This window comes from Gopherus flavomarginatus, chromosome 1 (assembly GCF_025201925.1).
Source record: "Gopherus flavomarginatus isolate rGopFla2 chromosome 1, rGopFla2.mat.asm, whole genome shotgun sequence".
Taxonomy (NCBI): Eukaryota; Metazoa; Chordata; order Testudines; family Testudinidae; genus Gopherus; species Gopherus flavomarginatus.
In genome coordinates, this window is record NC_066617.1 from 250,017,600 (window position 1) to 250,038,960 (window position 21,361).

At 48.0% G+C, this 21,361-nt stretch overlaps 1 protein-coding gene across 9 annotated transcripts in view; it reads right to left on the minus strand.

Annotated features, from left to right (window-relative positions):
• The window catches only part of TSGA10 (testis specific 10), a 101,234-nt gene that overhangs the window by 33,474 nt on the left and 46,399 nt on the right, over nt 1-21,361 (minus strand). For 7 of the 9 annotated variants that reach the window (XM_050931713.1, XM_050931740.1, XM_050931721.1 and 4 more), the window contains 6 exons: nt 20,468-20,578; nt 19,473-19,658; nt 17,863-18,072; nt 9,345-9,547; nt 8,879-8,983; nt 3,706-3,840 (listed from right to left, as the gene is read on the minus strand). In XM_050931713.1, coding sequence (XP_050787670.1) covers nt 3,706-3,840; nt 8,879-8,983; nt 9,345-9,547; nt 17,863-18,072; nt 19,473-19,658; nt 20,468-20,578 — 950 coding nt within the window. Of the gene's footprint in view, nt 1-3,701; nt 3,841-8,878; nt 8,984-9,344; nt 9,548-17,862; nt 18,073-19,472; nt 19,659-20,467; nt 20,579-21,361 lie in introns of those variants that run through there. The other 2 variants (XM_050931676.1, XM_050931731.1) reach the window with 2 other exon arrangements.

Consider the following 21,361-nt stretch of genomic DNA (forward strand, 5'->3'; position numbering starts at 1 on the left):
GAGAAACTTTGTCCTTATCAAAAGGGAGATCCTCCACTTTGGTCTGCAGTTCTTTGGGGATGCCAGATGCAGAGAGTCATGAGGATCTGCGCATAACCACAGCAGTTGCAGTTGTACAGGCTGCTGTGTCTGCCGTGTTGGAGATACCTGTAGGGCTGTTCTGGAAATCAGTTGGCCCTCAGACAGGATTGATTTGAAGTCTGCTCTCATATCCTCTGGAATGTAGGAGGCTAATTCAAAAGTTTAGTGTAATTATCAAAGTTGTAACTGGCAAGGGGAGCAGAATAGTTTGCAATTCTGAAATGTAGTGTGGAGGACATATAAACCTTGCGGCCCAAGACGTCAAGGCGTCTAAGGTCCTTGTCTTGCGAGGTGGGTCGATATTGTGACTGTTTCGACCTCTGTGCAACTGCATCCATGACAAGGGAGTTCGGTGGTGGATGAAAAAATAGGAAGTCAGCGTCCTTAGCAGGGACATAATATCTATGTTTGGCCTTTTTGCAAGTTGGTACTAAAGACGCTGGGGTTTGCCAGAGAGTATCAGCCGGCTCCAGGAGTGGTTCGTTTATAGGGAGCGCAATTTTTGAGGGTGCAGACAGTTGAAGGATTCTGAGGAGTCTGTGTTGCATCTCCTGAACCTCTTGAAAGGGGATATCTTGACTGAATGCCACTCTCCTGAAAGTTCTTGAAATTGTTTACAGTCGTCCACAGCCCGTGGAGGCGGAGGGAGGAGGGCTCCTTCCAGGGCTAATGGAAAGTTAAGGATATGATGCGTAACTTGCAGACTCAGGAGGGGGTTCAGGCACCTTAGAAGTGGACGGAGCAGGAGATTGATGCACAGAAGGAGGATGACGCCGAGGGTACCACTGAGGCCAAGGCATAGGGTAGGAGAACCCAGGTGTCGCCCATGGGGGGGCGAAGTAGGGAAGCTGAGGCTGGTGGCCTTGAGCCGTGACTTGAGGTGGCAGAGGTGCCTGTGGAGGAGAAGCAGGAGGGGAGAACTCCGCTTGTTGCTGTAAATCAAGTTCACCGTCAGCGAAACCAGTTCAGGTGGAGAGAGTGGTGGTTCAAAAAATGAGCCCTGTCTACGCTGGAGTGGAGAGTGAGGCTCAGGTGGCACTGAAAGGTCACATTGAGTGAGAAACTGTTGCTCCTGCTCCCTGGGCTGAGCTGAGCCTGCTCTAGCTCATTAGCAGGAGAAAGTGCAAGTGACAGTAGTGCTGCAGGCTGCTTGGAAGTGCCCTGCAGGGGGTCTGCTACTGGTGCCCGGGGGGAAGATAGTCTCGGTGCCAATGTTCTTCTCCCTGCAGGGGAGGATTGCACTGGTGGCATCATGGCCGTTTTTGGTGCCAAGGAGCATTGCGCTGCTGGCACCACAGCTGTTTTTGGTGACGAGAGGCGTGCTGCCGGCACCGCGGCCGTTTCCGGTGCCCAGGAGGTGCGCACTGCCAGCACCGCAGCTGTCTGCGGTGCTGAGGAGCAGCATGCTGCCGGCACTGCGGTCTTTGCAGTGCCCAGGAGGCATGCACTGCTGGCAGCGCGGCCGTTTGCGGTGCTGAGGAGCAGCGCGCTGCCGGCACCGCGGCCGTTTGCAGTGCCCAGGAGGCGCGCACTGCCGGCACCGTGGCCATTTGCGGTGCTGAGGAGAAGCAAGCTGTCGGCACCGCGGCCGTTTGTGGTGCCGAGGAGAAGCGCGCTGTCGGCACCGCGGCCGTTTGTGGTGCCCAGGAGGAGTGCGCTGCCGGCACTGCGGCCGTTTGCGGTGCCGAGGGGACCGAAGCCACAAGGACCTTCCTGACACGGGAGGTCAGGTCCCTGCCTCTGCGCTCTGTCAGAGCTGCGGCTGAGGCATTAGAAAAAGCTGAGGCACCTGCCTTTGGTGCTGTCAGCACAGAGGGTAGGGATCTCGCGGGAGACCCCCTACCCTTGTTAAAGTCTCTCCTGTGAGACTGTTCTGCTTCTTGCCTCCGCTCCAGGGAGGGTGAAGCAACGCTGCCCACCGGTTCTGATCTGGCTGGGGCGCGTGTGGAAGCGGGTTTGACGTTTCTCATCTCTGAAAGCGGCTGTAAGGATTTTCCATCATCAGCATTTTGAGCCGCAGATCCCTGTCGCGACGAGCTCTTGACTTGAGGCTCGCGCAAGGGAGGCACTTCACACAGTATGAGTGCCCATATGTCCGTGGCATGGATTCCTGACAGGAAATATGTCTTTTGAATCCTGAAGCTCCGGGCTTTATAAATTAGAGATGGCCGAGGAGAGTGTCTCCATGGGAGACAAGCCTGAGGGATTTTTTCTTTTTTAAACTAAGTAACTAACTACACTAAAGGAAGGGAAACAACTGGGCTGTAACTAATAATTATTTCTATGTTCTTTGTTACTGTTTCCTATAGAGACCAGGGAAGAGAAGGTAGCACTGCCCCGAGTCCCGTCTTCAGCCGAGGACAGTTGAGAAGGAACTGAGGAGGGTGTGGGGCGCACGCACTCAGGAAGATTCCAACTAGACGGGAGATGGTAACCAGGCACTGCTACCGAAAATCTCCGATCGACAGCGCCAGGACGCACCGTCACCTAGAGTGGAGCACCCACAGAGACAGCACTCGAAGAAGAACTCTGGTCTACTTGAACAGCTGCAGGAAGGAACTTACTTCCCAGACCAGAAAATTACCACTGGGGATGTTGAAATGCCTATAGTTATCCAGGGGGACCCAGCCTACCCTAGTCACAATGGAGCACTCCAAATTCGACCCAGCAAGGTCGATTTAGAGCTAAACCCCTCACCAGGGAGGATTACAGAAATCAATTTTAAGAGCCCTTTAAGTTGACAAAACAGGCATGGTCGTGTGGACAGATGCAGGGTTAAATCAACCTAACGCTGCTAAATTCGATTTAAACTCATAGTGTAGACCAGTGCCAAGACTCTGTGCTTGCGAGAGGGGAACTATTGCCTCTTTGAGGCACCCAGGGGTGCGTGTGTAATTTTCTCAAGTCACTGGGTGGTGGCTCGAGCCGGTTTTGCATTGTATTCATAGAATCATAGAATATCAGGGTTGGAAGGGACCTCAGGAGGTCATCTAGTCCAACCCCCTGCTCAAAGCAGGACCAATTCCCAACTAGTGAAAAAGTTTTTCCTAATATCCAACCTACACCTCCCCCCTGCAACTTGAGACCATTACTCCTTGTTCTGTCATTGTTGAAAAGGGAACCCCTATGTACTGAACCCGGGCCTTGTTGCTGTCAACTCTGCCCAGCAGAAGGGTTACACATGCATGGGGTGCATGTGCACCTACAATGCAGTCTAACTACAGTGGATAAATACTTAAAGTAGTATTGGACTGACATGGAATACTGACTTTGTTGTTGGCAAGATCAATTATTTATGCCTAAAATTGGAGAGTGGGATGATTTAAGATTATTAGGAAAGTCTGTACAGTATTGCCAGTGTTATAACTATAGCAATTACAGTGCATATAGCTACTATGTACTGTATAATTGACATAGTTGAATACAAAATTTTAAGATAATTAGTAGAAACTTTGTGCCCGATTCTCCTTTCACTCACACCAGTTTTTACAGTCGTGAAATTCCATAGACTTCAACCATGAGCTGAAACAGGTCCATGCTACTACTTCTGTCTTCTCAAAAGTTGAATTTTAAGTCTCTGTACTCTTTTCCCATCATGAGTTGGGATGTTCTTGAATGACTTACCCTTCCAAGGATCTGTCCAGAGTCCAATCAGGAGATCGACGGAGGGAACGGTCAGGTGATGATGTCCTTAAAGTAGAACTTAATTGGTACGTAGTAGTAAGACTCTGGCGACGAAGCTCTTGTACAGCACGTTCCCTAAATCAAAATGGTAATTGATTTTAAAGGAGACATTACCAACTAAGAAGTAAAGCCTCTCTACAAGACTCTAGATAACCCAAAGTAGTCTTATGTTATAGTATGGTGTGCAATAAAAAGAAGGTACATAAATGTTTTGTCAGCACAGTTCAATGGATAGCACTCAACCTTTAAACCAGAAAGTTGTAGTTAGAAATACAGTAGAACTCTGTTCCTTTGACCCTTCATTATCCGGCTCGCCATATTATCTGAACAACCAGCGCACACAGGTCCAGAAGCAGGTGATCTCTTCTGCGGCTATTAGACAGTGCTGTGGCCTCACACTCTCCTATTCTCTCGATCAGAGGTTCTCAAACTGTGGTCCATGGACCACCATTGGTCCGTGAGCTCCATTCAGGTGGTCCGTGGATAGTTCCCTCTAAATTGTGTCCCTGGGCAGCCGCACACAAGAGAATGAAGGGCCACCCACCTAATTAGTGGAGCCATGCAGGCGTGGCTCCACTAATTAGGTGTCTGGACCCTGGAGAAGACGCATATGTAAGGTGAGGTGATGGTCTTGGGGGGGAATAGGGAGTAGGTGGGATGGGGCAGTGGGGCGAGAAGAGGGGATGATGGGAAGTTGGGATGTGCAGGGCTGAGGCAGCCAGAGAAAGAGGCGATTTACCCTAGCTCCAGGGCTATGGCTGCCAGGGAGAGATGGCCCTCTTTCCCAGCCTCAGCTCTGTCGCAGGAGAGAGACCCCCCTCCTTCCCAGCCCCAGCTCGGGGGCTACCGCAGCAGGGGAGGGAGGGCACATCCATCGCGTTAGAAAGGTATGACTACTGATATTAAAATATGAGTTGTGTGCTTTTATTTGTAGAACAAAAAAGGTTAATTATTAAGGGTTTTTTTATATAGTGCTTTTATCCAACGTGCTTAACAATAGTTAGCGAATGGTACAAAGAACATTTAGAAAGATCATTAAGTGGTCCACGGAAAAAAAAGTTTGAGAACCACTACTCCGTATTATTCGAATTTTTGATTATCTGATCTGGTACCAGTCTCCCAATTACATCAGATAAACAGGGTTCTGCTGTATTCATAGAATATTAGGGTTGGAAGAGACCTCAGGAGCTCATCCAGTTCAACCCCCTGCTCAAGGCAGGACTAACACTAACTAAATCATCCCAGCCAGGGCTTTGTCAAGCCGGGCCTTATAAACCTCTAAGGATGGAGATTCCACCACCTCCCTAAGCAACCCATTCCAGTGCTTCCCCACCCTCCTAGAGAAATAGTGTTTCCTAATATCCAACCTAGATCTCCCCCACTGCAACTTGAGACCATTGCTTCTTGTTCTGTCATCTGCTACCACTGAAAACAGCCTAGCTCCATCCTCTTTGGAACCCCCCTTCAGGTAGTTGAAGGCTGCTATCAAATTCCCCTTCACTCTTCTCTTCTGCAGACTAAACAACACCAGTTCCTTCAGCCTCTCCTTGTAAGTCATGTGCCCTAGCCCCCTAATAATTTTCTCTGCCCTCCGTTGGACTCTCCCCAATTTGTCCACATCCATTCAGTAGTGGGGGAACCAAAACTGGAAAATACTCCAGGTGCAGCCTCACCAGTGCCAAATAGAAGAGAATAATCAATTCCCTCGATCTGCTGGCAGTGCTCCTACTAATACAGCCCAATATGCTGTTGGCCTTCTTGGCAACAAAAGCACACTGCTGACTCGTATCCAGCTTCTCATCCACTGTAATTCCCAGGTTCTTTTTTGCAGAACTGCTGCTTAGCCAGTCAGTCCCCAGCTGTAGCGGTGCATGGAATTCTTCCTTCTTAAGTGCAGGACTCTGCACTTGTCCTTGTTGAACCTCATCAGATTTCTTTTGGCCCAATCCTCCAATTTGTCTAGATCATTCTGGACCCTATCTCTACCCTCCAGCTTATCTACCTCTCCCCCCATCTTAGTGTCATGTGCGAACTTGCTGAGGGTACAATTAATCCCATCATCCAGATCATTAATAAAGATGTTGAACAAAACCATCACCAGGACTGACCCCTGGGGCACTTCGCTTGATACTGGCTGCCAACTAGACATGGCGCTGTTATCACTATCCACTGAGCCTGACAATCTAGCCAGCTGTCTATCCACCTTATAGTCCATTCATCCAATCCATACTTCTTTAACTTGCTAGCAAGAATACTGTGGGAGATCGTATCGAAAGCTTTGCTAACATCAAGATATATCATATCTACTGTTTTCCCCATATCCACAGTTGTCTCATCAGAGAAGGCAATCATGTTGGTCAGGCATGACTTGCCCTTGGTGAATCCATATTGACTGTTCCTGATCACCTTCCTCTCCTTTAAGTGCTTCAAAATGGATTCCTTGAGGACCTGCTCCATGATTTTGCCAGGGACTGAAACGAGGCTGATGGATCTGTAGTTCCCTGGGTTCTCTTTCTTTCCTTTTTTAAAGATGGGCCCTATATTTGCCTTTTCCCAATCGTCCAGGACCTCCCCTGATCACCATGAATTTTCAAAGATAATGGCCAATGGCTCTGCAATCACATCAGCCAATTCCTTCAGCACCCTCACATGCATTAGATCTGGACCCAGGGACTTGTGCATGTCCAGCTTTCTAAACAGTCCTTAACCTGTTCTTTCACCACTGAGGGCTGTTCACCTCCTCCCCATACTGTGTTGCCCAGTACAGCAGTCTGGGAGCTGACCTTGTCTGTGAAGACTGAGGCAAAAAAAGCATGGAGTACGTCAGCGTTTTCCACATCATCTGCACAAGGCTAAGACACATACCCAATGCACTAAAGAGAAATTGTTTTGCACTACCAGAAATATTTATCTGCTAGAAGAAATACTAAGCAGAAGATTCTTTTGCACTGCTCTGGTGGTTCCTCAGACCAAAGCTAAAAATTCCATAATAGTGAGGGTAACGCCAATCTCTCTCTTGGCTAATGTTCTCTTTCTTGCATTCCTCGGGGTTCTGCAAGAGCTATTGCAGAGCACATAATGGCTGCTTCAGTTCCCTACAGACAATGCAATATACTTACTTAATTGTCTGGCTTATGAAAAATATTGTAAAGCCCAAACGTTATTCTATTCACTTTACTGTTGCCAAAAGTCAGGATTTCCTGATATAAAATATAATGCTGGCTGTGGAACACAAGGAACAGAACACACCGGTAGATTAATGCAATATAAAACAGTATTAGACAGCTATTGGAAGTATGTTGTTCACAAAATGATTTATTAAAAGCAAAGATTCTGATTAATACAGCACAGTTTCAGAATTATGGACTCTAGGAAAACTCAGAATAACTGTATTAAGGACTAGTTTACCATACTATCCTCATTTTATAAAATTATAATGTCTTCTAGAACAGTGGACCCCAAATTGTGGGGCATGTCCCCCTAGGAGAGCATGGAGGAACATTCAGGGGGGTGCATGCTGGTCCCCAGGCCAGTCCTGACATGGGGCAGAGAGCAAGCACTACCCAGCCCCTTTCTGCCTCTACCCAGCTCTGTCACCAGTTGCACTTCGCTTCACCTCCTGCTCTGCCCCAGCCCAGCTCTGGCCCTAGATGCAGCTTCACTCCACCCCTTGTTCCACCCCAGCCCAGCTCCAACCCCAGCCACAGCTCCACTCCACCTCCACTCTGCCCCTTGCTCAGCCCAGCTCCATCCCTAGCCGCAGCTCCACTCTGTCCCCTGTCCAATTCCAGCCCAGCTCTGCTCTCATTCCCTCTCCGCTCCCAGGCCAGCTCTGCCTCTCCCCCCAGCTCCTTTCCCATCCCCAGTTCTGCCCTCAGCTCCACCTTCAGCCCCAGCTCCTCTGCTGAGCCAGTTGTACAGTATGGAGGGGAGGTGTGGACAGATTCCATTACTGAGGTGAGAGGAGGAGATGTCACAGGAAAATTATAGGCACCACTGTTCTAGAACAACAAAAACTGACTTCAGAAAGTGAAATTACGCAAGAATATCAATATTGTTTCAGATAGCTGAGGCACATGATACAACTGCATAACTTGATATGTTGTCATTGTTTACATAAATGAATTTAAATAAACCTATGTGTCTTATCAGAAGCCTTTTATTACTGTACTGATATTTATCATAACCAGGGACTGTGGATTTCTGAGACGTTTCTAAGTTTCTTTGTGTGGCAAGCTCGTGTTCCCAAATCAAAAGACAACAGGCATATTAAAGACATGTTTTACTACTGTAGTGTCAGCAAAAGTAATAAAAGTCAATTCCGTTCCTTTGTTTTCAATTTAAAAATGAGGTTAACCCGTGACTGTGTGTTTTGAAAATGTATAGCCCACAGTCAGTTTTATAAAGAGATAAAATAAAATAATATGAAAAGGTTGACAACTGTTATTTTCCACACATTTCTCTATAGGAGAAGCTGGTGAATCTTTTTCAAAATACTTCAGAATTTCTTGTATTCCTTCCCAACCCCTCTAAATCCCCATTACATCGCACTCCTTTCCTCCTCCTCTTCACTTTCCTACTCTTCTTTCTCTAGCCCTCCTCTCCTCCGCCATCCTTTTTCCTCTCTCTCTCTTTCTTCTCCTTTCGACTATCTTTGCTCAGGTTAGCTAGCACTTCCAAAGTAAAGGTGGGGAGGGCGTTGAAAGAAAGCAACTGAGAACTGTTAGGAGGTTGTTTTGTTTGAAAAGCACTGGTATTGATCCATTAGGATACAAGTGTTACAATCTGATCTATTTTACATATCTATAGGAGCATTACGGGTAACAGTTTTTGAACTAACATTTTCCAGATTTTAAATTAAATTTTTGCAGATTTTGCTGTGGCCTCAGTATCAAAATAAACACAGACCTTGATTTGACTGCCTTTAATTAATTAATTAATTAAATTACACTGTGGCAGCACACAACCATTGAACCCATATCCCAAGGTATTACCTTAAATAACTTGGCCATCTTTCTTCTCAATTGGTCCAACTAAATTAGGCTAACTACTATATTATACTTCATCTGAAATAATACGAGGAATTAGGAGTAGTACAAAAACATACACTTGCCTTTCAAAGCGCTCTGTCCCCAGCTGCCTTTTGGTGATATCTAGCTCAGACTCTAGCTGAGTTGTTGTATTTCTGAGCTGAGCAAAATCTCGACTCTGGATAGCACTGTAAAGTACATAAAACTGTCATTTGATTCAGAAAAAAGGGGCGATTATAACCTTCCAAATATATCAATATACACAACTGATTAGTTACCAAGGGCAGCATTAGAGTGCAGTTCACATAAACAGTTTTTAAAAGGAGTTAAATAAAAATCTAAAGGGGAAACATATTGTATGGTACAGCTGCTGAATCAAAAGCAGGCATCAGCTCTTGGACTTCTTCCATTTTTAAGAAGTTATTCAGGTGCTCCAACTGCTCAAAAATGCAAGTAAATAACCAATAGATGTATATAACTCCCGAAGAGAGATAAAAATCACTTCTGCTCAGATAATCAAATAGTTTTATCTCTTGGTCATTTACTCACAGTTTATTCTCAGCCAGAGAAAGCTGCTCTTTAAGAAGCTGAATTTCAGATTCCTTTTCTTGTTTGGCTATCTGAGACTGAAATTCTTTCTCACGGTTGGACACCAGCAAAGATTCCAGGTTTTTCATAGAGATTCTTTCATTAGCGAGTTGTTTCCTCAGGAGTTCTACTTCAGAACGAGAAGACTCCCATTCACTCTGCAGCTGAAAGACAAAGATTTACAGGTTTTCCATTTATACCTATTTAGCCTGTTGACCATTCTTTAATAAACTGTATTAAAAGACGGTTACTCACCTTTGTAACTGTTGTTCTTCGAGATGTGTTGCTCATATCCATTCCAATTAGGTGTGCGCGCGCCGCGTGCACGTTCGTCGGAGACTTTTTACCCTAGCAACACTCGGTGGGCCAGCAGGTCGCCCCCTGGAGTGGTGCCGGTATGGCGCCTGATATATACCCCTGCTGGCCCACCCGCTCCTCAGTTCCTTCTTGTCGGCTAATCCGACAGTGGGGAAGGAGGGCGGGTGTGGAATGGATATGAGCAACACATCTCGAAGAACAACAGTTACAAAGGTGAGTAACTGTCTTTTCTTCTTCGAGTGCTTGCTCATATCCATTCCAATTAGGTGATTCCCAAGCCTTACCTAGGTGGTGGGGTCGGAGCGAGATGTTGCGGACTGCAAAACCGCTGCGCCGAAAGCGGCATCGTCTCTAGCTTGCTGGACCAGCGCATAGTGTGATGCGAAGGTGTGCACAGAAGACCATGTGGCCGCACAGCAGATTTCATGTATGGGGACATGAGCCAAAAACGTGGCAGACGAAGCCTGAGCCCTGGTAGAATGGGCGGTAAGGGCCCCCGTTGGCACGCGGGCCAAGTTGAAACATGTCCTGATGCAGGACATGACCCAGGATGCAATACGCTGGGAGGAGATTGCCATGCCTCTCATGCGTTCCGCTACTGCCACAAACAATTGGGGTGAACGTCGGAAGGGTTTAGTTCTCTCAATGTAGAATGCGAGAGCCCTTCGGACATCCAAGGAATGGAGCTGTTGCTCTTTTCGGGATGAATGCGGCTTTGGGTAAAAGACTGTCAGGAAGACGTCTTGATTAATATGGAAGGCGGAGACGACCTTAGGGAGGAACGCTGGGTGCGGTCGCAGCTGTACCTTGTCCTTATGGAACACCATATACGGAGGGTCCATGGTCAGAGTCCGAAGCTCCGAGACTCGGCGAGCCGATGTGATAACGACTAGGAAGGCCACTTTCCAGGATAGGTACAGCAGTGAGCATGTGGCTAAGGGTTCGAAGGGGGGGCGCCATGAGCCTGGTCAAGACAAGGTTCAGGTCCCAAGTAGGGGTAGGCCATTTGACCTGAGGGTATAGTCGCTCCAGGCCCTTGATGAATCTTGACACCATAGGGTGGGAAAACACGGACTTGCCAGCCTCGCCTGAATGGAAGGTGGATATAGCCGCGAGATGGATGCGCAGAGAGGAGATCGCCAAACCCTGTTGCTTGAGAGACCACACATAGTCCAAAATGGTGGGGACTAGAACGGAGAGTGGCTCGTGGCCGTGCTGGCTACACCAGCAGCAGAAGCGTTTCCATTTCGCTAGGTAGGTTGAACGCGTGGAAGGCTTCCTGCTGCCCAACAACACTTGTTGTACTGCGTCAGAACAGCGCAACTCGGACCGACTTAACCAGCCAGGAGCCATGCAGACAGATGGAGGGACTGTAGATCCGGATGGCGCATCCTGCCGAAGTCCTGTGTGATCAGATCCGGCCAAGGAGGTAGGGCAATTGGATTCGCCAGGGACAGATCGAGCAGCATGGTGTACCAAGGTTGCCGCGGTCAAGCCGGAGCGATCAGGATGAGGCGGGCCTTGTCTCTCTGAACTTTGATCAGGACTCGGTGGACGAGAGGGAAGGGTGGAAAGGCGTAGCAAAGACGTTCCATCCACGGAATGAGGAACGCGTCCGACAGGGAGCCTGGGGAGTGACCCTGTAGGGAGCAGAACACCTGGCATTTCCTGTTCGATCTGGAGGCGAACAGATCTATCTGGGGAAACCCTCACCTCCGGAAAACGAAATAGAGGACGTCCGGTCGGATGGACCATTCGTGGGACAGAAAGGATCTGCTCAGGTGATCCGCAACGGAGTTCCGCACTCCCAGGAGAAAGGAGGCCACTATATGAATAGAGTGGGCTATGCAAAAGTCCCACAGACGTATTGCTTCCTGACACAGCGGGGAGGACCGGGTCCCGCCCTGCTTGTTGATGTAATACATGGCCGTTGTGTTGTCCGTGAATACCGCGACACAACGGCCGTGTAAATGGAATTGAAATGTCTGGCATGCTAGGCGAACTGCCCGCAGCTCCCGCACATTGATGTGAAGAGTCAGCTCTCTCTGTGACCATAGACCCTGTGTACGCAGGGTCCCCAGGTGCTCACCCCAGCCCAGCGATGACGCGTCCGTTGTCAAGGACACTGAGGGCTGAGGGGCGTGAAACGGTAGGCCCGCACACACTTGGGAGGACGTTGTCCACCAGCCTAGGGAACCTAGAACATTCGGTGGAATCGTTACGATTGTGTCTATGGCGTCCCTGCCCGGTCGATAGACCGACGCGAGCCAGGTCTGCAGCAGGCGCATGCGGAGTCTTGCATGCTTGGTGACGAAGGTGCATGCGGCCATGTGTCCCAGGAGAGCGAGGCACGTTCGAGCAGACGTGGTCGGGAAGGCCTGTAGGCTTGTGACCATGGACACTGTGGCTTGGAATCGGTGCCAGGGGAGGCTGGCCGTCGCGAGGCTGGAGTCCAGCATTGCCCCGATGAACTCTATGCTCTGCGTAGGCACCAGAGTGGAATTGTCCGGGTTGATGGTCAAGCCTAGACTCGCAAACAGCTCCGTGATGATGGTGATGTGCCCGATCACCTGTGCCTCCGATGTGCCTCGAATGAGCCAGTCGTGAGGTAAGGGAAGACATGGATACGACGACGGCGCAGGGCAGCGGCGACGACCGCCATACACTTGGTGAATACTCGGGGGGCCGAGGAGAGCCCAAAGGGGAGGACCGTGAATTGGTAGTGGTCCGGATTTACCACAAAGCGAAGATACCGCCTGTGCGGGGGAAAGATCGCAATGTGGAAGTAAGCGTCCTTCATGTCGAGAGCGGCGTACCAATCTCCGGGATCCAGGGAAGGAATGATGGTTCCTAAGGTTACCATGCGGAACTTGAACCTTTTGATGAATTTGTTCACACCTCGCAGGTCCAGGATGGGTCGAAGGCCCCCTTTTGACTTGGGGATTAAGAAGTACCGGGAATAAAGCCCCTTGCCCCTTAGCTCCCTTGGCACCTCCTTTATAGCTCCGATGAGCAGGAGCTTGCGAACCTCCTGGATGATAAGTTGCTCGTGAGAGGGGTCCCTGTGCGCGGGACCCAACGATCTGAAGTTAGCTGGGACCACGACGGTAGGAAGGGGCGGAGGCGGTTGAGGAAATGAAGTGGATCCAGGGAAGGGATTGGTAAGCTGCTCTCGGGCGCACCTTCAGAAGTTCATCTTGGGTCCCTGCGGTGGCTTGTCGGACCCAGAAGTGTTACCCCTTTGAGGACCTGAGTGACGTCTACGGTTCGGCCGGCCTCGCCTCCGGTTAAAATCTTGTCTGGGGCGAGACGGGGGGTAAGTGCGCTGATGGTAGGGCCAGAATGGCCTTCTCTGAGTCTGGGGCGTGTGCATTCCCAGCGAACGCATGATGACCCGGTTATCCTTCAGGCTCTGTAGCCTGGGATCCGTCTTCTGAGAGAAGAGGCCCTGCCCGTCGAATCGCAGGTCCTGGATCGTGTACTGTAGCTCCGGCGGTAGTCCGGAAGACTGCAGCCATGATATACGGCGCATGGCTACGCCCGACGCCAGTGTTCTTGCTGCTGAGTCTGCGGCATTTAAGGACGCTTGTAGCGAGGTCCTGGCGACCCTCCTGCCCTCTTCCAGGAGAGATGAATATTCCTGGCGTGAGTCCTGGGGAAGCAGCTCTGTAAATTTGCCGACAGCCTCCCAGGTGTTGTGGCTGTAACGGCTCAGGAGGGCTTGCTGGTTTGCCACACGGAGCTGAAGGCCTCCCGCAGAATAGATCTCGCGGCCCAGCAAGTCCATGCGCCTGCCTTCCCTGGATTTTGGTGCAGGAGCTTGCTAGCCGTGGCGTTCCTGCTCGTTGACTGATTGTACCACCAAGGAGCAGGGAGCGGGGTGTACATAGAGGTAATCATACCCCTTGGATGGTACCATATATTTCCTTTCCACTCCGCGGGCTGTGGGTGGAATGGAGGCCGGAGACTGCCATATGGTGTCTGCCTTCGCCTGGATCGACTTTATGAAGGGGAGGGCTACTCTGGTTGGTGCTTCCGCAGAGAGGATGCTTACCACTGGGTCCTCCACTTCCGGGACTTCCTCTACAGGAAGGTTTATGTTCTGGGCAACTCGCCTCAGAAGGTCCTGGTGTGCCCGGAGATCAATCGGCGGGGGCCCTGATGAAGAAGTGCCCGCTACCGCCTCATCTAGGGACGAGGAAGAAGACACCCCAGGGAGGAGTGGTTCCTGAACGGAAGCCTCGTCCAGAGGAACCTCCACTTCCTGGGCATCCTGCTGTGCCAGGGGATCCGCAGGGTCTTCCTCAATACCTGAGGGGGGAGGCCGGCTGACTGTGGCCTCTGGTGCACAATGCTCCGATTGACTGGAGCGAGCTGGGCCCGAAGGTTCGCCCTGGGCTTGGTGGTATGCCCAGGATGTCCAAAAGGCCCATTGTGGTGGTCCCTGGTCCGGGCAGGCCTGAACATCCGAACCTCCGTAAGAGGCGCTGTCCATACAGGAAGAAGCGGACGAGTGCCTTGAAGGCCACGGAGGCGCCGTCGATGACTGCGGCAGGCCTCTGCGCATCCAGATGTCGTCTCTGCGCGGTGCCGGCGAGCGGTACCGGGAGTCATGGCGGTACCTCGATCTGGACCGGGACCTGCTACCAGCTCGGTGCCGGGAGGTCGACCGGTGCCGTACGCTGCCGTGCCGGGATCGGCTGCGGTAGGAACGTCGGTGCCGCGATCTCGACCGGTGCCGAGAGTAATACGACGGCGACCGGGATCTTGATCGGTGCCGCGAGTACGACCGGTGCCACAGGTAGCGGTCCCGGGACTGCGAGCGGCGTCTGGATTTCGAGTGGCGACGCTGAAAGTGGTCCCTCGATTTGGAACGGGACCGACGCCCAGTAGCGCCTGGTGAATGCGGCCGCACCATGGCGGGCTTGCCCATCGATTGGAGAACCCGCACCAGCGGTGCCGGGGGTTGGGGCAGCTCGGGCTCTGTCAGGGCGATAAGGTCGCGTGCAACGGAGAAGGTCTCCGGCGTGGAGGGCGCGACAAGCTCAACCGCTGTTCTCACTGGGGAGCTGAGAGGCACTGGACTCAACGGTCCCTGAGGAGCCGGAGTCGACGGTGCAACGACGCTCGGTGCCGCGGCGGATGACGGTGCTGGGTGGTCAGGTTTGGAGGCATGCTCTGACTGTGGTGCAGCTGTAGGTACCGCAGGAGCTCTGTGCTTCTTGCTCCTCGGGGAGAGGGAGCGGTGCCGGCTAGGGTGCCGGGCCGGTGCCGAGCGAGAAGTTGAAGCCTTTGCCGGCGCCGGGCGGTCCGGAGCGGAGGCGACACTTGGTCCCAGTGCTGGAGTCGGTGCCGATGGTGGGGGAGTCAGCGCTGCCTCCATCAGGATCTGCTTCAGGCGACTGTCCCGCTCCTTCTTCTTTCGGGGCTTGAACGCCTTGCAGATCCGGCACTTGTCCGCAAAGTGGTACTCGCCTAGGCACCTCAGGCAGGAGTCGTGCGTATCTCCTGTGGGCATCGGCCGATGACAGGCCGCACAAGGCTTAAACCCGGGTGAACTGGGCATGGGCCCGGGCACCGCGGGGAGGAAAAGGGGGCGAACCCCCGATCCTCTGTATAACTTTTTACAAACTACACTTAACTAACTTTATAACTACAACTATTACTATAATTACAGAACTATATCACTATACTGTAGAAGAGTGAAACGCTAGGGAAGTGGAGAACGGCTAGCCGTGCCCCACAGTTCCAATGACCAACACGGGCGGTAAGAAGGAACTGAGGAGTGGGCGGGCCAGCAGGGGTATATATCAGGCGCCATACCGGCGCCACTCCAGGGGGCGACCTGCTGGCCCACCGAGTGTTGCTAGGGTAAAAAGTCTCCAACGAACGTGCACGCAGCGCGCGCACACCTAATTAGAATGGATATGAGCAAGCACTCGAAGAAGAATTTAAGATTAGGATGGCTGCTGAAATCTTTCCAGGTCTCAAATGCCCAACTTTCTACTACCCAACAGTCAAAAACTCCGGTTCCCTCTCCCCTCAATAACTTTTCCAATGCAGTTCTATATAGGTGTCATCAGGAGGAGGGAGAAAACTTGTTCACCTTAGCCTCCAATGATAGAACAAGAAGCAATGGCCTTAAACTGCAGCAAGGGAGATTCAGGTTGGACATTAGGAAAAAGTTCCTAACTGTCACGGTAGTTAAACACTGGAATAGATTGCCTAGGGAAGTTGTGGAATCTCCATCTCTGGAGATATTTAAGAGTAGGTTAGATATATATCTATTAGGGATGGTCAAGACAGTATTTGGTCCTGCCATGAGGGCAGGGGACTGGACTCGATGACCTCTCGAGGTCCCTTCCAGTCCTAGAGTCTATGAGTCTATAATACAAAAATCTGCAGCACACCGAAAACTGAACATTTGGAAACAGCATAAACTTAATATGAAATAAATGGTATAAGGCATACTGTAATATGAGCAATACTGTAGTAACAGTATTATTCATGATCACTTTAATTCACACAAATTTCCAATTTTGAATATATTTCATGCTGCCACAGAATTTCCAATTTGTTGCCGATTTTTGCAATGGAATGCTATAGAAAGTAGGGGCCCGTGTGGCAGAGTACACATAGCTTTGTGTAATGTGTACGTTAAACAGTGTGGAAAGCTACAGACAGTTTCCCAACTTCTGTCCTTCCTCCAAAAACACTTCCCAGAATCTAATATACATTCAAGTTGCTTCCTTCTTTTCTGGAACTTTTCTCTCTCCCCACAATCACTAACAGCCCTCCTACTTGATGAGCTCATGGAAGGATCCAGCAAGTCTGGCAATCTCACATTACATCTCAGCCAGCTTCAGTAAGACCTAATATAGAGCGGATAGTCAATAGGCAGACCACGGGCCTAATCCATAGAGTCCTGCAAATCCACAGCTATCCGCATTATATCCACAGACCATTTTTGTGAATTGTGGATTGGATGCAGATACAAATTTTGTATCTTCATAGGGCTCTACTAATCTAGACTGCCGGATGCTTTTGAACAGACCCAAAAATCTTTTTATTTAATTATCATAATTTTTTAAAATATTACTATTTTCTCTGGAGTTTGGACCTTGACCAAAAGATTTGGACCTTGACAAAAAATAATTGACTACTCTCGTCATACAGTATATGGCTTCTCCTGCACATCATATCTGAGTGTCCACTTTGTTCTTTTGCTGGGGGCCTGAAGGACATTCACCAGCTCTCTGCTATGGCAATGTGCTGGATATCAAACTTAGATATAAATTTGTAGTTGTTGCTACCTACCCTCACAGACAGACAGACATAAAGAAAGCATCCCCATCAGAAGCATCTCAGAATGTACTGCACACTTATGATATGAAAAGCCTGCAGAACATGCAAGATTTGACTAGAACTACTGACCTATAGTCCAGCAAAGAGACTACCAGACCTCACAATGTTATCTTCAAAGGTAGCTGGTCTGTTATGGAGGAGAAGAAAGATAAAGGAGAATGCTGGAAGTCAGGAAGGAAAAGAGGAATGATCTAAAGGGATAAAAACAAAAATAAAGAAAGGTGGAAACAGGGAATGACACAGAGGAGGAATTATACCGAAAATATTTGAGTAGTATGAATAAGTGTCCATATTTTTCAGAGCTTATCCAAACTGAAGCTTTTGAAGTTTGTCTATCACCAACATTAACTTCACAATGCTTGTGAAAATCAGAGCCAACAAATACATGTATAATTATCAAGCATACTAAATAACCTAATGGGCAAGACAGCCTATACTCTACATCCTACAAGAGTCATTCCTTCTGCGAAACTTCTGTGTTAGCAGCCAGCTACTCCAAAGGAAGATGACACCAGGTGTACAGATTTAAAATCCAAGGCTCACATTATCGTAAGTGACTAGTGATTTTAGCTGCCTCGATTTCTGAGGTGTCCAATTTAAGACACTTCAAAGGGGTCTGATTTTCACAAAGTATTGTATTTTCAGAGTATCTTCCCTCTGAAAACCTTTGGACATGCTTCAAGTCATCACCAGTCCTTTTGAAAATTTAGACTCAAGGCACCAAAAAAAAACTCTCCCTTATAAACTGAAATGTAATTTTCACACAAACTGCTCTTCTAGTACATATTTTACATACCCTTTCTACTTCTTGTGCTGTAGAGTTTAGTTGCCGATTTAGTAGCTCTTTGCTAGAGTCTAATTTAATACAAAGCTCTTGTGTAGAAGTGAGATCTGCAAGAACGGAGACTTTCTCCAGCTGCACATTCTGCAGCTCCTCTTCCATTTTCATAAGAGACTTGTTTATGGTAGAAATCTGCGACTTGTAGGCTTTTTCTGTTGTTAAGTGCTGCCAAAACAAACGGTCTAAGTTAAGTAACAATTTGTACTGAAAATTATTTAACACTATCCAAAAACCTGATCTTATTAGAAAACAATCCATACTGTTTTTGAGAAACTTCCTATGGAAAATGAAAAAAAAAATGCACATTCTTTTGTAAAATGTCAGAATTCCTAAAAGATTCTAGAGTAAGTTTTAAAATAAACTTTTCACACCCCTTGTATCGAATAACTAAAAAAAAAAAAATCTTGTTTCTGATCCTAAAGTTGTCAATGACATTTTGGAATCCCTATTTGGAGTGGATTATCTTCAAAATTCTGCTTTCAGCCCTACATTCAGTTTCATAATAGAATCACTTATCTGAACAATAAAATAAATCCCATCTTTCTATGTAAAGAAAACAGACTGAAAAGAAAAAAAAAATCAATGACTATTTAGATATTGTGAGTAATACTTACATTGCTGTCACTTCTAAAATGAGGCACTCCTATGGAAGTGACCAAAAAAAATCACACCAAAGAAGCATTCCCAAGATAACAGCCACAGGTCTTCTCACTAACATCTTTGTTTAGGGCAAGCACATCCTGGTTTACCAGATATGTCCATGGGCAGTGCGTGAACCGCTGGCTCAGGGAGGCTAGCTCTCAGCCTCACCCCTTCCGCCTGCCTGAGGCCCTGCCCCTTCCACTCCCACCAGAGTACAGAGGGTCCTCCCCGGTGCGGCCAATGGCCCAGTCCTGCCCCAGGCTTGCTCCCTAGCACCAGCAAGGCGCATGGCCACAGGTTCCCCAGCTTGGGAGGACAGGCAGCCCAGCCCCCTTAGTCCCAAAGTGTGGGAGGGCAGGCGACGCACCGTCACAGCCTCCCCAGCCGGAGCACTGGGGGGCTGGAGGAGGACTGGAGCAGCTACACACAGGGAGCAGGGGGGTGGGGCCACACCTGGCTGTTTGGGGGAGCACAGCCTCCCCCAGCTATGCGAACTGCTGCCCATGGGTATGTCCCAATCTAAGGAGGTAGCGCCAATGTCCTGGCCGGTTCTAGTGGAACTGTGATTTTGTCCCAGTTTTACTGGATCATCCAAACATTTGGTCCCACATTGTTAAAGGTATTTAGATGTTGCTACACTCAGCATTGCAACTCCTAACTGATTCGGGAGCCTAAATCTCATTTTCAAATAGGAATTAGGCACTTAGGAATCTAAATTCCATCAACAGCCTCCTAAATCAGTGGCTAACAGAATTCCAACCCATGCTACTACAAGATACAACACGGTGTCTTTTATCCCACCTGTCTTTGCAGTATGCAGTAGAAGTAGGTGGTATACCAAATCTTTAAACAACTGCAGAGTTAAGATATTGCCAGGCATTGTTTAGGTTTGGGTGATTTTTTAAGATACTATGCCACCTTACTTGCTCAATCTCTATTTCAAGGGATTCCATTCTTTCTTTCAGCCTGCGGCTCTCAGACTCTGTATTGAGGAGCATCAATCGGACAGAGCTGCAATCTCCTTCTGCTTGGTGGAATTTTGTTTCCCAGCTTTCTGCCTGCTCACTGGCTCTGTGGTAGCTCTCTGAAAGTTCACAGTTCTCTCTCTCCTAAAATACAGGATCTGATTTTTTAAACTGATCTTCTGCATTAAGTAGGACAAAATAAATATAGGAAGCATATTATCTACAGGGATGACACAAAGAGTGCCCTTTCAGCCAAGACATCAAATAAAAGGTTTCTCAAGAGGCAGAATGTTTTGTATTTGCTTACATTTCTCTATTAGCTGCATTTTTAAGTTAAATGATAAAAATGACTTTCTTCAATATAGTGATATGCTTCATTCATGTTTTAAATTACAAATTCCTGAACAGACGCAAATGATTGGAGTAATTCCCTGTTCCTGCAGATAAATGATTTTCAACTCTGTATACTAAATCCTAGAAATACCATTAAGTTAAAAGTTCTAACATTTATAGATATTATTGAAATATGCTTGGAATAGTTCACAGTGAGAAAAAATGTGGTGAACTGTTATCACTTCATGGACTAGTGTCAGCACTATTACTAATGGGAGTTGTGTGCCCATTCTGTTGTGTACAGCACTCCCCAAAACAATGGAGGCACACAGGTGATTGAGTTCAAGCATTCACAAAAGTCCCTGGACAGTGATTAGTGACTGAAATGGAGCATCTATTGATCCAATCTGGTATTAAACCAATGACCTGGAGATATAAGACACCCAGTCCCTGCATCATATAGTATCCCATCTTACGAACTTTAAAAAAACCCAAACGACAAAAAACAGTAAAGTACACTTCTTCCTTGCTTGCCTAATGCAAAAGTAGTAAAACTGCAACTCAGCTTTTGTTACCTGTGTAGCTTCTTCTGTCTCTCTCACCTACATACAAACACTTACTATAGAATTCAATGTGCTCCTTAATCTGGCAATATCTGAGCTTGAATCCTGCGCTTTCAACTTCATATCATCAAGTTCATTCTGACACTTTGCAAGTTTTTGATGTAGAATCTGTGAAGAAAGATATAGTTTTTCCACAAGGTTAACGCTCTTTATGCCTTTAGTTTCTTATTCCATTTTACTAGCAGGTAAATAGTGAATATTGCTTTGATGCATAGTTTTTTTTTATTATTAAAAGTTGCAAAAAATGATAAACAAACATCTCAGCTGTGCAAACACATAGAAAAATATTAACATGATGATTAGACTTCTAGTTAATCTTCAGATTAACTTTTATAAAAAGTTGTAAGAGGACATTTGAATCTGTTACAAAATAACATTCTGAAAAAAAACATAGTTGGCTAATGTTAGACAAAAACAACGATTTATAAAAGAGTGCAGAGGTAACTGGTGCTAAAACTCTTCAGCAAAAAAGTAGGGGAGAAGAGGTCAGCTCTTTGATAGGATTTTAAAAGGTTCTGCTTTATTTGTGAGACACACTCCAGGATGAAACTGTTCCATAGGGCAAGAGCAAAATGATTAAAGCTACAAAGCACTTCCTGCTGGTCCAATAAAAGTTAACCGATTACACGATGGCTTTCTTCCTTACTTTCAACTGCTTCCACAGCCATCCTGACTCATCACTGCAAAGAAAAACTTGGAGCTCTGTAAAAGTAACTAGAACAAGAAGGAGCAGCAAGCTTTGCTGTCAGTTGGTCTACACATAGAAATTACACCAATTAATAACACTAATAACACAGCTGTTTAAGAATGTCCACAGAAGGAGGGGTTGCACTAATTTAACAAAATCAATTTGGAAATATATTTAAATCGATGCAATTTCTGTGGGCAGAT